The sequence below is a fragment of the Actinia tenebrosa genome, unplaced genomic scaffold, assembly GCF_029948245.1.
Source record: "Actinia tenebrosa isolate PJP-AT-01 unplaced genomic scaffold, QUT_ActTen_1.0 PGA_scaffold13__45_contigs__length_12533684, whole genome shotgun sequence".
NCBI lineage: Eukaryota > Metazoa > Cnidaria > Anthozoa > Actiniaria > Actiniidae > Actinia > Actinia tenebrosa.
The window spans coordinates 3,716,110-3,734,326 of NW_028292573.1; the positions used below are offsets into that span (position 1 = coordinate 3,716,110).

General features: G+C 41.4%; 1 protein-coding gene across 1 annotated transcript; it reads left to right on the forward strand.

Moving 5' to 3' along the window:
• The first annotated feature begins 93 nt into the window (after positions 1 to 93).
• On the forward strand, positions 94 to 851 carry LOC148911637 (uncharacterized). The gene is made up of 2 exons (XM_089029181.1): positions 94 to 535; positions 642 to 851. Exons 1-2 carry the CDS (start codon positions 243 to 245, stop codon positions 772 to 774), a joined length of 426 nt encoding a protein of 141 aa, XP_088885307.1. The 5' UTR covers positions 94 to 242; the 3' UTR covers positions 775 to 851.
• Positions 852 to 18,217: the final 17,366 nt, after the last annotated feature.

Genomic DNA, 18,217 nt, shown 5'->3' on the forward strand with positions numbered 1-18,217 from the left:
TTCCAAAAAAATTTTTTCGATTTCGAATTTTTTTCACCTCGAAATCAGCCTTCAAAGTTAGATTTCTGGCGACGCCCAGTCGTGTTGGCCGTGTTTTAGGAGACTGGTAACTAGTGACGTAAATTCGAGAACCGAGAAAAGCGATTGTCAAGGATACGAGTAGACAAAGTATTGTAAACATTGACCCGTTAGTGACTTTCATTCCTTCAAAAAACATAAATTTCAATATATAATTTCACAAGATGGCTACGAACTATTACGGGAGTGATTGCAGCTCTGAAAGCGAGATTTCAAGTATATATTCAGAGGAAGAGGATGGAGAAATTGAGGACGAATGCCATCAACATGCTGAAACACACGAGTCAGATGATAGCTACCCCAGGTCTGAATCTCACGAATTGGTAGGACCATATTCTTCAGAACCACTTGCTGATGCGGACTGGCTCAGTGAATATAACGAAGAAATTTCAAAGATCGAGAAGAGAAATGAAAAGCTTCAAGAAAGATTTGATGGCGTCACGCCGAATAGCGCTTGGTACGTAACTATCAAGATCTAGCTACAAGCTCACTCTTTTTGCAAAATATTTAGTTTCGTTTTGATTTTTTTACTAACTCGCAAATCTAAACGTTTCCTCTTTTAGGTGTAGATGCGGTCATTGCAAGAAAGACTTACTTCAAAAACCTCAAGAGTGTAATTGCTGTCACGAAATAGAGGGTTGTCTCGAGTCACTGAAGTCTTCCGAAGTGCTCGAAGAATTGGAAGTACCGGGCTGAAATTAGCAGCCAACTCGGCAGCCAACTCAATATTTCGAAATATTGCCTCGAATGCTATAAATTATGAATGGTATATCCAAAGAAAACCTTTTTATAAAAATTTTAAAAGTCACAACTATCAAAATAATATTAATATCTTTAATATATTACTTATTAAGAGGCTGTCCGCGTAAGAACGGATAAGGCAAAATTTGACCCATCACCGATTTTCCTGATTTTCTTAGTAAAAGTCCACTATTATATGCAATGAACAATTATCACATTTATTTGGTATCAATTCGGATTTTTAGGTACTTTACGAGACGGTTTTCGATGACACCTCAAAACTTACAAATTCACCGTCGGGAAAGCTGCGATTAAGCTGTACATATCGGGCGCCGCCAAAATTTTTTTACTAACTTGAATCAACTGAAAATTTTTACACATGAATTTTATAACCTTTGGTTATAATTAAAAGTTTTAAAGATTAAATTTAATAAAATTTTCACTGAGATATGATTATTTAAATATATATACTAAAATTCCTAAACGCGTTAGGCGCTAAAATACCTGCAGTTGAAGGCGATTTTCTCGAAAGTGGGACCTAACCTAGAGTTTAGTCTATCATAGCTCAAATGCACTAACACCAGTCTACAAACTTATGAAATAAAATTTGTGGGTACTCTTGTTTACGCTCCGTACAAGAAGTCGGCAATTCATTAAATTTCGCCAGGTTAAGCAAAACCGATAATTGCCGGTGCGATGAAAAAAGACCAAGTTTGGAACCAAAACTAACTGAGTATATCAAACAAGTCATTAAATACCGGTTTTGCCTTTAAGTAAGCATGTTGAGCCTTTTTAAACATTTTAAAAACGTTTTTTAAAACGATATTTATTTTTTATTGGTACGATATGCAAATTAGGTTCACAAATTTGCATCAAACAACATGAAAGCGTGAAGTTTTTTCCACTTGTGAACCTATATTATATACCCTATGTTTCCAATCAAAACAGAAATAGTTTTTTTACCAGGATATGTCTTTGCGACTTTTCTCTCTTTTCTTCGATGATTTGCTAGCATTGTTCATTTGTACTAAAACTTGTAGATTTCTTTTAATTAAAACCAGACTGAATGGTATTACGTAGCAAGCTAAGCCTTGTGAAGCCTTGTCATATTTGTTCGAGCTACTTTTAACTAATGATGTATTATGTTGAGAAATGTCTTCTTTGCCGACCCGTTGTTCTTTTTACGAAATCTTACAGACGGAATGTGGATCCAGTAGGGGCACTGACGCACATGTGCTGCTATCAGAGTGCAATGCTAGTATTTCTGCTCATTTAGTGAGCTGTCACTTGTCCCAATACTTAGATATTACAGAAAGCGAATTGATTTTAGCGAGAGCTGGAATCAGAGGCTTATCATCAACTCATGTCGCATCCATGACCATATGTCCAAAGCACAGGCATCTTTTAGGAAGATTCTGGCGACCACTGAAGTCTTGTCAATACCCTAATCATTCTGGTAAAACTACGAGCGTGGCGGGAAGACACGTTATAAATTTGCAAATGGCCGAAGAAATACACTTTTTATTTGGTATATCTACAGCTGTCGGATCACGTAAGTATTATCTTTAATGTACATGCACTCATCTCTGCCTTTTTTTAGTTTAAAGTTAAGCAAATGTATATCAAGGGCGTAGGATGAGACCCCCCAAACTAAAACGTAAAACTAAAAACTAAACTGAACGTAAAACGCAATGCGGGCTATTTTTTGGTTTGTTTTGGTTTTGGTTTGGCGTTTCGGGACCCAAACTTGAATTTCGTCCCCACCCCCCCCCCCCCCCACTCCCCCTTTTTTAACGCATTCAAAAGATTAAATAAATTGCAGTTATTTAATCGGACAACCAGTGATCAACATAATGCCAGTATAACATACTTAAGTTGAATATAGGCGGATCTTTGCTATAAATGATCTTTTGATTCAGAATTTGTTTTATATATACATAGCTGTGTGTACTTGTTGCCGTAAGAAATATGCTGAGCGTATTCAAGCTAAGAAAAACATAAAGACAGCCCATCTCGATGATCATCAAAGGTTAGTTTAACAAGTTGAAATATATCCATTATTTTACAACCGGTTGCTTCCTTTTCCCTTTTTGCCTGACTAAGTAGGAAAGGAACAAATAATACACGGATTTGCAATCCGCGAGTTAAACGGGGTGTTTCAGTAGTCTTACTAGTCTTGCAAAGATGGGTTACAATGTTGCGTTTTCATTCCCATAAAATTAACATTTGATTCTTTTTGCTAACACTTTAATGTTACTTTTCATTTACTTTTAGAGCCGCAAAATGTTACGCGAATTCGGTGATAAGCGCACATACCGCAGATATGAAAACAACTCCTTTCCGTGAAATATCGGCGCCTGATTCACCCATGCTCAGTCCATGTTGGACTCCAGGAATTGGCCATACTATGGCATACGGGAACACCAAAAGCAAAGATGTCCTAAATGTTTATAATACAGCGATGGATGACATCGCAAGAAATATATATCTTGTTCCCGAGAACCTTTGGATTTACAGATTAATTAATTAGAAATGGCTCACAGGGAAAAAATAAAACTTCACGCTTTCATGTTGTTTGATGCAAATTTGTGAACCTAATTTGCATATCGTACCAATAAAAAATAAATATCGTTTTAAAAAACGTTTTTAAAATATTTAAAAAGACTCAAAATGCTTACTTAAAGGTAAAACTGGTATTTAATGACTTGTTTGATATACTCAGTTAGTTTTGGTTCCAAACTTGGTCTTTTTTCATCGCACCGGCAATTATCGGTTTTGCTTAACCTGGCGAAATTTAATGAATTGCCGACTTCTTGTACGGCGCGTAAACAAGAGTACCCACAAATTTTATTTCATAAGTTTGTAGACTGGTGTTAGTGCATTTGAGCTATGATAGACTAAACTCTAGGTTAGGTCCCACTTTCGAGAAAATCGCCTTCAACTGCAGGTATTTTAGCGCCTAACGCGTTTAGGAATTTTAGTATATATATTTAAATAATCATATCTCAGTGAAAATTTTATTAAATTTAATCGTTAAAACTTTTAATTATAACCAAAGGTTATAAAATTCATGTGTAAAAATTTTCAGTTGATTTAAGTTAGTAAAAAAATTTTGGCGGCGCCCGATATGTACAGCTTAATCGCAGCTTTCCCGACGATCAATTTGCAAGTTTTGAGTTGTCATCGAAAACCGTCTCGTAAAGTACCTAAAAATCCGAATTGATCCAAATAAATGTGATAATTGTTCATTGCATATAATAGTGGACTTTTACTAAGAAAATCAGGAAAATCGGTGATGGGTCAAATTTTGCCTTATCCGTTCTTACGCGGACAGCCTCTTAAGTTTTAAACTTGGGTCTTTCTCTCTGTCACACACTGAATAAACTCAAAAAAGAAAAAAAAAAAAACAACAAAACACATCACAGCATTTATTAATGAAAAAACCTTTCAACTAACAATGTCCAATACAGAAATCTCTAACGAAGTTAATTATTAACATTTGCAATTGCAACTGTGACATTTATAAACAAACAAAATTACGAAACTCAAAGAACTCGTAATAATCGAGCTTTGTAGATGGACTAGCAGACACCTTTACTGTGACAATCGATCTTTGTAGATGGACTAGCCGCCATGGTAACAGTGACAATCGAGCTTTGTAGATGGACTAGCAGCCATTTTAACTGTGACTATCGAGCTTTGTAGATGGACAAACGGCCATCGTTACTGTGATAATCGAGCTTTGTAGATGGACTAGCAAACACCTTTACTGTGATTATCGAGCTTTGTAGATGGACAAACGGCCATCGATACTGTGACAATCGAGCTTTGTAGATGGACTAGCAGACACCAATACTGTGATAATCGAGCTTTGTAGATGGACAAACGGCCATCGTTACTGTGATAATCGAGCTTTGTAGATGGACTAGCAGCCATGTTAACAGTGACAATCGAGCTTTGTAGATGGATTAGCAGACACCTTTACTGTGATAATCGAGCTTTGTAGATGGGCTAGCCGCCATGGTAACAGTGACAATCGAGCTTTGTAGATGGACTAGCAGCCATGGTTACTATGACAATCGAGCTTTGTAGATGGACTAGCAGACACCTTTACTGTGACTATCGAGCCTTGTAGATGGAGTAGTAACCATGGTTACTGTGACTATCGAGCTTTGTAGATGGGCAAACGGCTATCGTTACTGTGACAATCGAGCTTTGTAGATGGACAAACGGCTATCGTTACTGTGACTATCGAGCTTTGTAGATGGACTAGCAGCCATGTTAACAGTGACAATCGAGCTTTGTAGATGGACTAGCAGCCATCGTTAATATGACAATCGAGCTTTGTAGATGGACTAGCAGACACCTTTACTGTGACTATCGAGCTTTGTAGATGGGCTAGCAGCCATGGTAACAGTGACAATCGAGCTTTGTAGATGGACTAGCAGCCATGGTAACAGTGACAATCGAGCTTTGTAGATGGACTAGCAGACACCTTTACTGTGACAATCGAGCTTTGTAGATGGAGTAGTAACCATGGTTACTGTGACTATCGAGCTTTGTAGATGGACTAGTAGCCATGTTAACAGTGACAATCGTGCTTTGTAGATGGATTAGCAGACACCTTTACTGTGATAATCGAGCTTTGTAGATGGGCTAGCCGCTATGGTAACAGTGACAATCGAGCTTTGTAGATGGACTAGCAGCCATGGTAACAGTGACAATCGAGCTTTGTAGATGGACTAGCAGATACCTTTACTGTGACAATCGAGCTTTGTAGATGGAGTAGTAACCATGGTTACTGTGATTATCGAGCTTTGTAGATGGACAAACGGCCATCGATACTGTGACAATCGAGCTTTGTAGATGGACTAGCAGACACCAATACTGTGATAATCGAGCTTTGTAGATGGACAAACGGCCATCGTTACTGTGATAATCGAGCTTTGTAGATGGACTAGCAGCCATGTTAACAGTGACAATCGAGCTTTGTAGATGGATTAGCAGACACCTTTACTGTGATAATCGAGCTTTGTAGATGGGCTAGCCGCCATGGTAACAGTGACAATCGAGCTTTGTAGATGGACTAGCAGCCATCGTTACTATGACAATCGAGCTTTGTAGATGGACTAGCAGACACCTTTACTGTGACTATCGAGCTTTGTAGATGGAGTAGTAACCATGGTTACTGTGACTATCGAGCTTTGTAGATGGACAAACCGCTATCGTTACTGTGACAATCGAGCTTTGTAGATGGACAAACGGCTATCGTTACTGTGACTATCGAGCTTTGTAGATGGACTAGCAGACACCTTTACTGTGACAATCGAGCTTTGTAGATGGAGTAGTAACCATGGTTACTGTGAGAATCGAGCTTTGTAGATGGACAAACGGCTATCGTTACTGTGACTATCGAGCTTTGTAGATGGACTAGCAGACACCAATACTGTGATAATCGAGCTTTGTAGATGGAGTAGCAACCATGGTTACCGTGACTATCGAGCTTTGTAGATGGACTAGCAGCCATGGTAACAGTGACAATCGAGCTTTGTAGATGGACTAGCAGCCATGGTAACAGTGACAATCGAGCTTTGTAGATGGATTAGCAGACACCTTTACTGTGATAATCGAGCTTTGTAGATGGGCTAGCCGCCATGGTAACAGTGACAATCGAGCTTTGTAGATGGACTAGCAGCCATGGTTACTATGACAATCGAGCTTTGTAGATGGACTAGCAGACACCTTTACTGTGACTATCGAGCCTTATAGATGGAGTAGTAACCATGGTTACTGTGACTATCGAGCTTTGTAGATGGACAAACGGCTATCGTTACTGTGACAATCGAGCTTTGTAGATGAACAAACGGCTATCGTTACTGTGACTATCGAGCTTTGTAGATGGACTAGCAGCCATGGTAACAGTGACAATCGAGCTTTGTAGATGGACTAGCAGCCATCGTTAATATCACAATCGAGCTTTGTAGATGGACTAGCAGACACCTTTACTGTGACTATCGAGCTTTGTAGATGGGCTAGCAGCCATGGTTACTGTGACTATCGAGCTTTGTAGATGGACTAGCAGCCATGGTAACAGTGACAATCGAGCTTTGTAGATGGAGTAGCAGACATGGTAACAGTGACAATCGAGCTTTGTAGATGGACTAGCAGCCATCGTTAATATGACAATCGAGCTTTGTAGATGGACTAGCAGACACCTTTACTGTGACTATCGAGCTTTGTAGATGGGCTAGCAGCCATGGTTACTGTGACAATCGAGCTTTGTAGATGGACTAGCAGCCATGGTAACAGTGACAATCGAGCTTTGTAGATGGAGTAGCAGACACCTTTACTGTGACAATCGAGCTTTGTAGATGGACTAGTAGCCATGTTAACAGTGACAATCGAGCTTTGTAGATGGACTAGCAGCCATGGTAACAGTGACAATCGAGCTTTGTAGATGGACTAGCAGCCATGTTAATAGTGACAATCGAGCTTTGTAGATGGACTAGCAGCCATGTTAACAGTGACAATCGAGCTTTGTAGATGGATTAGCAGACACCTTTACTGTGATAATCGAGATTTGTAGATGGGCTAGCAGCAATGGTAACAGTGACAATCGAGCTTTGTAGATGGACTAGCAGCCATCGTTACTATGACAATCGAGCTTTGTAGATGGACTAGCAGACACCTTTACTGTGACAATCGAGCCTTGTAGATGGAGTAGTAACCATGGTTACTGTGACTATCGAGCTTTGTAGATGGACAAACGGCAATCGTTACTGTGACAATCGAGCTTTGTAGATGGACAAACGGCTATCGTTACTGTGATAATCGAGCTTTGTAGATGGACTAGCAGCCATGTTAACAGTGACAATCGAGCTTTGTAGATGGACTCGCAGACATCGTTACTATGACAATCGAGCTTTGTAGATGGACAATTGGCTATCGTTACTGTGATAATCGAGCTTTGTAGATGGACTAGCAGCCATGTTAACAGTGACAATCGAGCTTTGTAGATGGAGTACCAGCCATGGTAACAGTGACTATCGAGCTTTGTAGATGGAGTAGTAACCATGGTTACTGTGACAATCGATCTTTGTAGATGGAGTAGTAACCATAGTTACTGTGACAATCGAGCTTTTTAGATGGACTAGCAGCCATTTTAATTGTGTGACTATCGAGCTTTATAGATGGACAAACGGCCATCGTTACTGTGATAATCGAGCTTTGTAGATGGACTAGCAAACACCTTTACTGTGATTATCGAGCTTTGTAGATGGACAAACGGACATCGATACTGTGACAATCGAGCTTTGTAGATGGACTCGCAGCCATCGTTACTATGACAATCGAGCTTTGTAGATGGACAATTGGCTATCGTTACTTTGATAATCGAGCTTTGTAGATGGGCTAGCCGCCATGGTAACAGTGACAATCGAGCTTTGTAGATGGACTAGCAGCCATGGTTACTATGACAATCGATCTTTGTAGATGGAGTAGTAACCATAGTTACTGTGACAATCGAGCTTTTTAGATGGACTAGCAGCCATTTTAATTGTGTGACTATCGAGCTTTATAGATGGACAAACGGCCATCGTTACTGTGATAATCGAGCTTTGTAGATGGACTAGCAAACACCTTTACTGTGATTATCGAGCTTTGTAGATGGACAAACGGACATCGATACTGTGACAATCGAGCTTTGTAGATGGACTCGCAGCCATCGTTACTATGACAATCGAGCTTTGTAGATGGACAATTGGCTATCGTTACTTTGATAATCGAGCTTTGTAGATGGGCTAGCCGCCATGGTAACAGTGACAATCGAGCTTTGTAGATGGACTAGCAGCCATGGTAACAGTGACAATCGAGCTTTGTAGATGGACTAGCAGACACCTTGACTGTGACAATCGAGCTTTGTAGATGGAGTAGTAACCATGGTTACTGTGACTATCGAGCTTCGTAGATGGACTAGCAGCCATGGTAACAGTGACAATCGAGCTTTGTAGATGGAGTAGCAGACACCTTTACTGTGACAATCGAGCTTTGTAGATGGACTAGTAGCCATGTTAACAGTGACAATCGAGCTTTGTAGATGGACTAGCAGCCATGGTAACAGTGACAATCGAGCTTTGTAGATGGACTAGCAGCCATGTTAACAGTGACAATCGAGCTTTGTAGATGGACAAACGGCTATCGTTACTGTGATAATCGAGCTTTGTAGATGGACTAGCAGACACCTTTACTGTGACAATAGAGCTTTGTAGATGGACTAGCAGCCATGGTAACAGTGACAATCGAGCTTTGTAGATAGACTAGCAGACACCTTTATTGTGATAATCGAGCTTTGTAGATGGGCTAGCAGCCATGGTAACAGTGACAATCGAGCTTTGTAGATGGACTAGCAGCCATGGTTACTATGACAATCGAGCTTTGTAGATGGACTAGCAGACACCTTTACTGTGACTATCGAGCCTTGTAGATGGAGTAGTAACCATGGTTACTGTGACTATCGAGCTTTGTAGATGGACAAACGGCCATCGTTACTGTGACAATCGAGCTTTGTAGATGGACTAGCAGACACCTTTACTGTGACAATCGATCTTTGTAGATGGACTAGCAGCCATGGTAACAGTGACTATCGAGATTTGTAGATGGAGTAGTAACCATGGTTACTGTGACTATCGAGCTTTGTAGATGGACTAGCAGCCATGGTAACAGTGACAATCGAGCTTTGTAGATGGAGTAGTAACCATGGTTACTGTGACTATCGAGCTTTGTAGATGGACAAACGGCCATGGTAACAGTGACAATCGGACTTTTTAGATGGACTAGCAGCCATCGTTACTATGACAATCGAGCTTTGTAGATGGACTAGCAGACACCTTTACTGTGACTATCAAGCCTTGTAGATGGACAAACGGTCATCGTTACTGTGACAATCGAGCTTTGTAGATGGACTAGCAGCCATGGTGACAGTGAGAATCGAGCTTTGTAGATGGACTAGCAGACACCTTTACTGTGACTATCGAGCCTTGTAGATGGAGTAGTAACCATGGTTTCTGTGACTATCGAGCTTTGTAGATGGACTAGTAGCCATGTTAACAGTGACAATCGAGCTTTGTAGATGGACTAGCAGCCACTTATTTCTTTTTTGTAAAGAAAGCTGTGACGGTCACGTTTTTTGTGTATGGGTTTATTTTGCCTGTTTAATAACTTTTCTTGGTTTTCCTTTTCTTCTTGATTGCTTTTGTGTTGTTGCTGGGTAAATGGTTTCATTAGATTTAATTATGTTAATGTCGATGCTAGAGGTGTGCAGTTCCCGTTTAGTTTCAGGGGTTTGGTCGTACGCTATAGCTGAAGCTTCCTCGTAAGTGCAGTTTTCTCTATCGGTGATAAGTTTAATGATGATTTCAGGAAAAAGTACTTTTGATATGTATTGCGGAGTGCAAAAGTTGTATCTTATGTTTGAAGTTTGCAGACGTTTGGCTAATTCTTGCAGCAAGTCATCCAAAGTGTTTTCCTCGAAGTAGGTTATTCCTGGAAATGTGTAATTTGTTTCAAGCCGTTCTTTGTGCGATGATTTTAGGTATATAAGATGCCTTTGCTGGCATTTGTCCGGTGATTCTTTAGAAGTCGGTGTGTTTATAATCTCTAATGCAAACGGGATGATGTTTTGGATTGTTTGTTCTACCTCTTTTATTTGGATTCGGGAAAATTTCCACTCACGGACAACTGCTGATATTCTGTACGCAATAGAGGTTGAGTAGGTTGTTGACGTTATGATGCAGGTGTTTGTACAAATGATGTCTCCAAAGCTACTTTCCATTTCGCAAAAGTATGATCCATCGCTGCTTTGATCAACAGTAAAGACTAGCTTATTGCTGGTTTCTTCAAGTGTGATGATCTCTCCTTCTGACGTTTCCTTCTTCCAAGTGTACCTTAGAAAAGCATCATCTTTTGCAATAAAGCGGAGAGTACATTTAGAGCCACGTTCGCACTGTTTTCGTTTGGGTAAGTCAATGTCAATTGTCAGTTTTTCGCAAAAGTTACGGTCATGTTTAATACCGCCTTGTAAAATATCATCCATGATTGATGCTCGATGAACGGCTTCAAAGGATGATCCAAGAATTTTGTTTCGAACAAATTTTAAACAAAAAACACCACAGCTAACGGCATCGTCTTGCTTTGGGTGGTGATTATCCATTGAAATATTCAAATCGTCAAAAAAATTACAATATCCCCTTACTATTGCAATCGCAGATAGATAACATTTAATCATTTTAGCTTCCAGCAGACATTCTTGAAAATCTCCATTATGCAAAGGATCGTACAGTGTGATCTTTTTGACATTGACATCCACAGCTGCAATAGCCCAATGTCTATAACGGATGGATCTGTGTATAGGGAACACGATGTGATCAACGCTTGTCAGGTCGACTTTCTTAAAGTGTGAATGACAGAGATTTAAGAGGTCTTGCGTTGTCTTTGGACTTGTTGGAGAATGGAAAAAAACTGACCTAAGCTGCGAAAAAAAATTGGTATCATAAACAACACATTCTTTATTTTCCAAAAGCAACGCTTGTTTGATCAAATATAGGTATGCCAAGATAATAGTGTCATTGAGTTCTCCAGGGTTGTCCGGTAATACATATGTGTTATTTAAAGGAGGATGTTCTAAGGTTTTCAAATCCCGTCCGTATATTTTAAGCGATTTCACTGTCCCAACGATTTCATTTTTTTTGGTAATATCCAGTGCGTCATAGGGTGAAATATATTTGTGTTCTTGCTGTTTTTCATTTTCAGCTGTACGTGCGTCGTCAATACTTGTATCGTGAACTTCAATCTTGTGTTTGTTGTCGTTTTGCACTCCGTCTTCGCTTTGTATGTTGTTTACACTGTCGAAACCACTTTTATTGTGAGAGAATTCACTTTTGAAATCGGTATACTTGCTCGCGTCCTCGATCTCCGCTGAGTGTACAGTGTTTTTATCTTTTTCTCCATCAACTCTAACATAAAACAGCATGTATACTTCTCTTGTGACTATTCTTTTAGACAAGTATGCAAGGTTTTTATGTTCGACCTTTTCGTCATCAAAAAGTACTACAGTATCATTGTCAGGGAAAATTTGTAGGGCAACATAATGACCTGAACTCAACGCCTGTCCTTTGTGGAGTATTACAGCTGCTAATATGTATTCAGTGGGTGGAGAGCCCTCGTGCTTCAACTGTGATACATCGATTGTGATGTCCAATGTCAATGGAGAATGATCTTTAGTATTTGCGGTGACATCATTACGTTTTAGTACACAGACAAAGTTCTGGGGGCAGGTTTTTAAAAAATTCCTGTCGTGTTTGACAAGTCTTTTGACGACAAGTCCCACATTCTAATTTGTTGTCATCGATAAGAACTTCTTCCTTGAAATATTCAAAGAGGCAGTCCTTTACTGAAGATGTCATTCCGTTTCTGGGGAGCTCCACAGCAAGTGAATGAAATGAATCCTCTTCACTCTCTCTTGAATTTCCACAAGTGCAACAGGAATTCTTGTATTGCACTGCGCCCCAAAACGTAGAAAAAAAAGGAATGGGTGTTCCACCAAGGTCGAAAGAGCAGATTTCCATAATTTTGGAGAAAGCTTCATGAACATCGTGTTGCTTACCAATCTTCAGACCCTTTTTGTGTAATTGCTTGAGTAAATCAGTGGGATTCAATGGCCTTGTATAATCTGCACTTTCCTTAAGTCTTGTAAAAATCATGGCAAGGTAATTGAACATCATTGGAAATAGTGGTTTTGCGTCCTCTGTTGTAATATCACCTAAAGTGGTAACTGAGAAAGATTGCAACAAAGCGTTCAACCAACAGTTGTTGTGTTTGTTTTTCATTCCTATCGAAAAAATAGGACAACTTGGGCTGGTAGATGGTGGCGTTCTTTTACCTTTTGGCATTCTGGATTCGAGAGAACCAGTAGTTATGTCATTCATATCATAGCTATCTTTTTCCTCGGCAGTGAGTTGCTTCCACTTTTTAGAAGCTATTTTAGAGACTGCTGGGAGATCTTTACCTTTGTTTGAAAATGATTTAAAATTCTTGGTCAAATAATTTGAGTACGCTGAAGATTGTTTTTTTATTGGTTTCATAGTTGTTGTCGTTGACTTGTTTGAATTTCTAGAAGTGTTCTTGGTTAAATTTACTTTTGAGTTGACTGGGGTTTTTGAGTAGTATAGGGAATGGGGGTTCCAGCGCAATCTCAACACGGGGTAAGACCCGCGTCAAAAATCCACCTACGGAAACAACCCACTCCAAGTGTGGTTGGGGGTAACAGCGCAAATATGTTAGTCTATATATGGAGTGCGAAGAATGTAAGAGAACTTTTAAGAAAGAAGCGGATTTGAAAAAGCATTTGAAAATGAAGACGAAGTGTATGAGCAGTTATGATTGTGGATGTGGTAAGAAGTTTGAGACTAAGGTTAAATTGTTTTGGCATTGTCAGGACTGTGAGTACGACTACGACGACCTAAAAAGTGCTTGGTATTAGGTATAAAATATTTCCTATTATATAGATGGAATCCCAAAGCAACTTCAGCACGGTGTCAATACCCGGTAACGGTGAGATTGACGTTAGACAGTTTTGGCGTCAGTCAGAAAGGAAGGTTAAAAGGACTCTCCGAAAAGGTATAGAAGAATTAGGAGCCCTGAAAGCGAGCATAATGGTAGAAGTAAGTTTGTCAAAAGACGAGGTAATGACGACAGCAATGTTGCGATCAAAGTCGTTAGTGATATTAGAATCCACGAATCTGGATAGGTCACTCAGTGAAGCCTTAGAAGCAATAATGGAGTCGCTGTCTAACTACACGAAAGAAGGATCGGGTTGGACAGTAGAGGAGGTTGAAGGAATAGAGATAAGTATAGCCAGGTACGTACCCATACGAGGGGGGAGTTACGTACCGCTACCAACGTGGGTAGAAAGGAAGAAGGCTATTGTAAACGTGAAGAATGAAGACAATCGATGCTTTATGTGGGCAATCAGGTCTGCACTGTATCCAGCAGAGAAGGATCCCTGTAGGACAAGTAAGTATCCCACAGATGATTTAGAGTGGGATGGTGTGGAATTTCCCATGCAGTTGATAGACATCCCCATATTTGAGGAAATAAACGATCTAGCAATTAACGTTTACGGAGTCAGAGAGCAGACGATAGTACCGTTAGTTCTGTCAAAAAGTAAAGGAGAGCGCGTACATTTATTCTACCACGGCGGACACTACTCATGGGTTAAACACATTAGCAGACTATTCTACAGACATACTAAGCACAAAGGCAAAAAGTACTTCTGTGACTGCTGCTTGCTGTCATTTACATCCTTAAATACCCTAAAGAAACACGATGAGATCTGCCGCGGAGTCGAAGAAGTGGCGCAACGGATCCAGATGCCCACCAACAAAGAGCTTTCATACGCAGACCATCAAAAGCAGATGCAAGTGCCTTACGTGATATATGCAGACTTCGAAGCGTTGATAACTAAGGAAGAGCAGAAACGTGGCGCCACGAATAAGGTAGGATTACACGAGATCTGCTCCTTTGGTTACATAGTAGTCAGATCAGATGGTAAAGCAAACCCTCCTGTGATTTACCGAGGTAAGAACGCAGCTAATGAGTTTCTAGAAGCATTGCGAGAAGAGGAGGGGGAGATAAGAGAACAATTAAGACGTCCAAAGAAGATGGAATTTACCAAAGAGAACCAGGAGGCTTTTAACAAGGCAAAAAAATGCCACATTTGCCAACATACGCTTCTTCAGTTTGGAAGACGAGCCAAGAAAGCGTGGGATGAAGATGGAAAGTATCTAGGAGAAGCTCATTTTAAATGCGGGAAGTATGCTAAGAAAGGTGAGAAGCCGGGAAAGCCCTCCACGCACTGCATTCACTGTCACAAAGCATTTGTTGAGGATTTCTATGTGGATAAGGTTAGGGATCACTGCCACATCACGGGTAAATACAGAGGAGCGGCTCATTGGAAATGCAATATAAACTTCGAAGTAAATCCAGACATGGAGATTCCGGTGTTCTTTCACAACCTCCGCGGTTACGACTCCCATTTGCTACTACAAGGAACAGACGGCTCCGACGTCAAATGCATACCCAACAACAAAGAGCGCTACATGTCCGTAACTGTGGGTAAGCTAAAGTTCTTAGATTCGCAGCAGTTTATGGCGGACTCCTTAGCAAACCTCGTAAAGTATAACACCAACTTTCCCATTTCCAGTCAATACGGCGCGGAAAGGAAAGGAGTCTACCCATACGAATACATGGACTCCTGGGATCGATTCAAAGAACCCCTACCACCCAAAGATCGCTTCTACAGCACCCTAAACGAGTCTGGTATAAAGGATGAGGAGTACCAGCATGCGTTAGACGTGTGGGAAAAGTACTCCTGTGAGAACATGGGGGACTACCACGACATCTACCTAAGGTCTGACGTAGTGCTGCTCGCAGATGTTTTCCAAAGCTTCAGAAAGATGGCTATGGAATATTACGGATTGGATCCCGCTAATTTCTACACGGCTCCTGGGCTCAGCTGGAGTGCTTTGTTAAAGAAGACAAATGCGCAGTTGGATCTCCTAACGGAGTACGACATGTATCGGTTTATGGAAGACGGTATTCGTGGCGGCGTATGCGGACCCAGCCGACGTTACGCCCGCGCAAACAACCCCTTAGTAGAGCACGACCCAGAGAAACCAACCACATACATTTACTACCTGGATGCGAATAACCTTTATGGTTGGGCAATGTCACAGTACCTACCTGTGAGAGACTTCGAATGGGATCCAGTGAAGCCGATAGACTTCTACATGCAGGTAGGAAAGGAGGAAGACAAGGGTTACGTTTTAGAAGTGGATCTGGAGTACCCAGAGCGCCTGCACGACGAACACAATGAGTTCCCCTTAGCACCAGAAGCGATAGAGATACCATTTAAGCAGCTAAGTCCGCTGCAAAAGCAAATGTGCCCTGGTTACAAACCGTACAGGAAACTAACTATGAACCTGATGGATAAGAAGAAGTATGTGGTACATTACCGCAACCTGCAGTTCTACGTGCGACACGGAATGCGCGTAGAGAAGATCCACAGAGTCCTAAAATTCACGCAGGAACCCTGGATGCGCCCCTACATTGACTTTAACACGCAAAAGCGTACCGCAGCGAAAAATGACTTCGAGAAAAATCTCTTCAAACTGATGAACAACAGCGTGTTCGGAAAGACAATGGAGAACATCCGCAAGCGCGTAAGCGTAAAAATAGTCAGCACCAAAGAGGAAGCAGAAGCATACGTGTCACAGCCAGGCTTCGTTAGATACGTAGAAATGCTGAACTTCTACGTGATTCACATGAAAAAGGCAAACCTCTTACTAAACAAGCCCGTTTACACAGGCTTTACGGTGCTGGATCTATCGAAGCTGCTTATGTACGAGTTCTACTACGATAAGCTTAAGCCAAAGTACGGAGACCGCTGTCGCCTCCTGTACACAGACACCGACTCCCTAATTCTAGAAGTGCAAACGGAAGACGTTTACAAAGACTGCCTCCCCGACATAGACGAGTACGACACCAGCGGTTACCCGAAGGAGCACTTCCTTTACTCTGCGAAGAATAAGAAGGTAATTGGGAAGATGAAAGACGAAATGTTAGGAAAACCCATCGTGGAATACGTGGGTCTGAAACCAAAGATGTACAGCGTGCTAAAGTTAGACGGCGTAGAAAAGAAAGCTAAAGGCGTAAAAAAGTATGTGGTTAAGAAGGACATTACGCACGAGTCCTACCTCAACGTATTACGAACACGCAAGGAACAGCGGCATAAGATGAACAGCCTGCGCAGCTATGGTCATCAGATACATAACGTCACGCAGGAGAAGGTGTCACTGTCTGCATTTGACGGTAAGCGATGGATGTGTGATGACGGAGTGCATACGATAGCATTCGGACATCACACGATAAGCAGTTCTTCTTTGACGAACCCACGCGTGGGACCATCATGAAGATAATACAAGATGGGCTGACCCTTCTTAGCTATCGCACTTCGGATCTGGTAAGTTTCCAAAGACCAATTAGGATCCGTAGCTCTTTTGGATCCTCCTTCTAATTCACCCGGCTCATAGAGATATCGAACCGTGACATTACCTAATTTCTTTTCATGGGGGAAGACCGCCCTCGAACTTCTGATGAAGGACTTGTGTTCCACGTGTTTCTTTTTTATGGCATCCCTGGGTTTCATTCCCGTAGCCCTGGCCGCCTCGTTGTTCGAAGCTGCGACGACCTGGGGGAGCCTCTGAGTCCATTCCCTATTGCGTTTGGAGGGATCTTCCAGCTCTTTCCAATACTGGTATCCAAAGAGACGCTCGGCCAGGGTCTTATTGAATCTTTCGACAATGCTTTGACCCCTGTGGTACTCTGCTTTAGCTCTTCTAATTTTAGTGTCGTGGTCTTTCAGGGTCTTGGTAACCACGCCCATAAACTCCGTCCCCGCATCCACTTGCAGCAGCTTAGGCCATTTCAAGACGCGCTTATAAACCCTACCTAGGGCTTCTGCGACTTCCCCAGAATCCTTGCTGGTTATAGGTTCGGCGTCCTTGTATCTGCTTGCGATATCGACTACGGTCAAAGCGTACCTATAGGTCTTCTTTCTCACCTTATCGTGCGGCAAGAAAAGCAAATCCGCCTGATGAACTTCATTGGGGGTATTTACGGTGAAGCTGGGCCTGGGAATGTACTTAGGCACGGGAAGATAAACCTGCCAGAGGGTTTGTTTTTTCAACCAGTTCTTAGCCGTTTCGTCTGATACCCTGGCCGCGGTCGCGAGTTTCTTGATAGCTGACGCTCCTCTCCAATAGCCTTCCGGTCCATAGTAAATCCTTTTAAGTTTGTCCTCTACGCGGCTCATTATATGAATTCCAAAACGAGATTGATCTTACGTCCGTTAAAATCCACCGTCTTTCCGTCCACTTTAATGGTGATGTTTATGCTTTCTACCAAATTAGACAAGTCATAGCTCAAAGAAATGGGAGTGTATTCTACTGGGTCAAATGGATTACCTTGGGGCAGAAACTTGGACATAAGAGAAGACTTTTCTCCATTGTTGTAACTATGGACCAAGTCGCAATAGACTTCATAAGAGGATGCGACTTTCCATTTCACATCATATGTACTGCCGCTATTTATCGTGGTACTAGTAAGGCCCAGGAGTTCTACCAATGAACTGTCCTTTAGATTGGCGCTCCCATTATTTTTCTTGAATGTCATTTCATGGGGCAATCCTGTGGTAAGAGTATATCCATGCTTTGCTAGCTCCTTAGCCAGTGTTATTGGGGTGTAATGGGAATCTGGTATTTTTGGTTTGGTGCCGGAAGTTCCG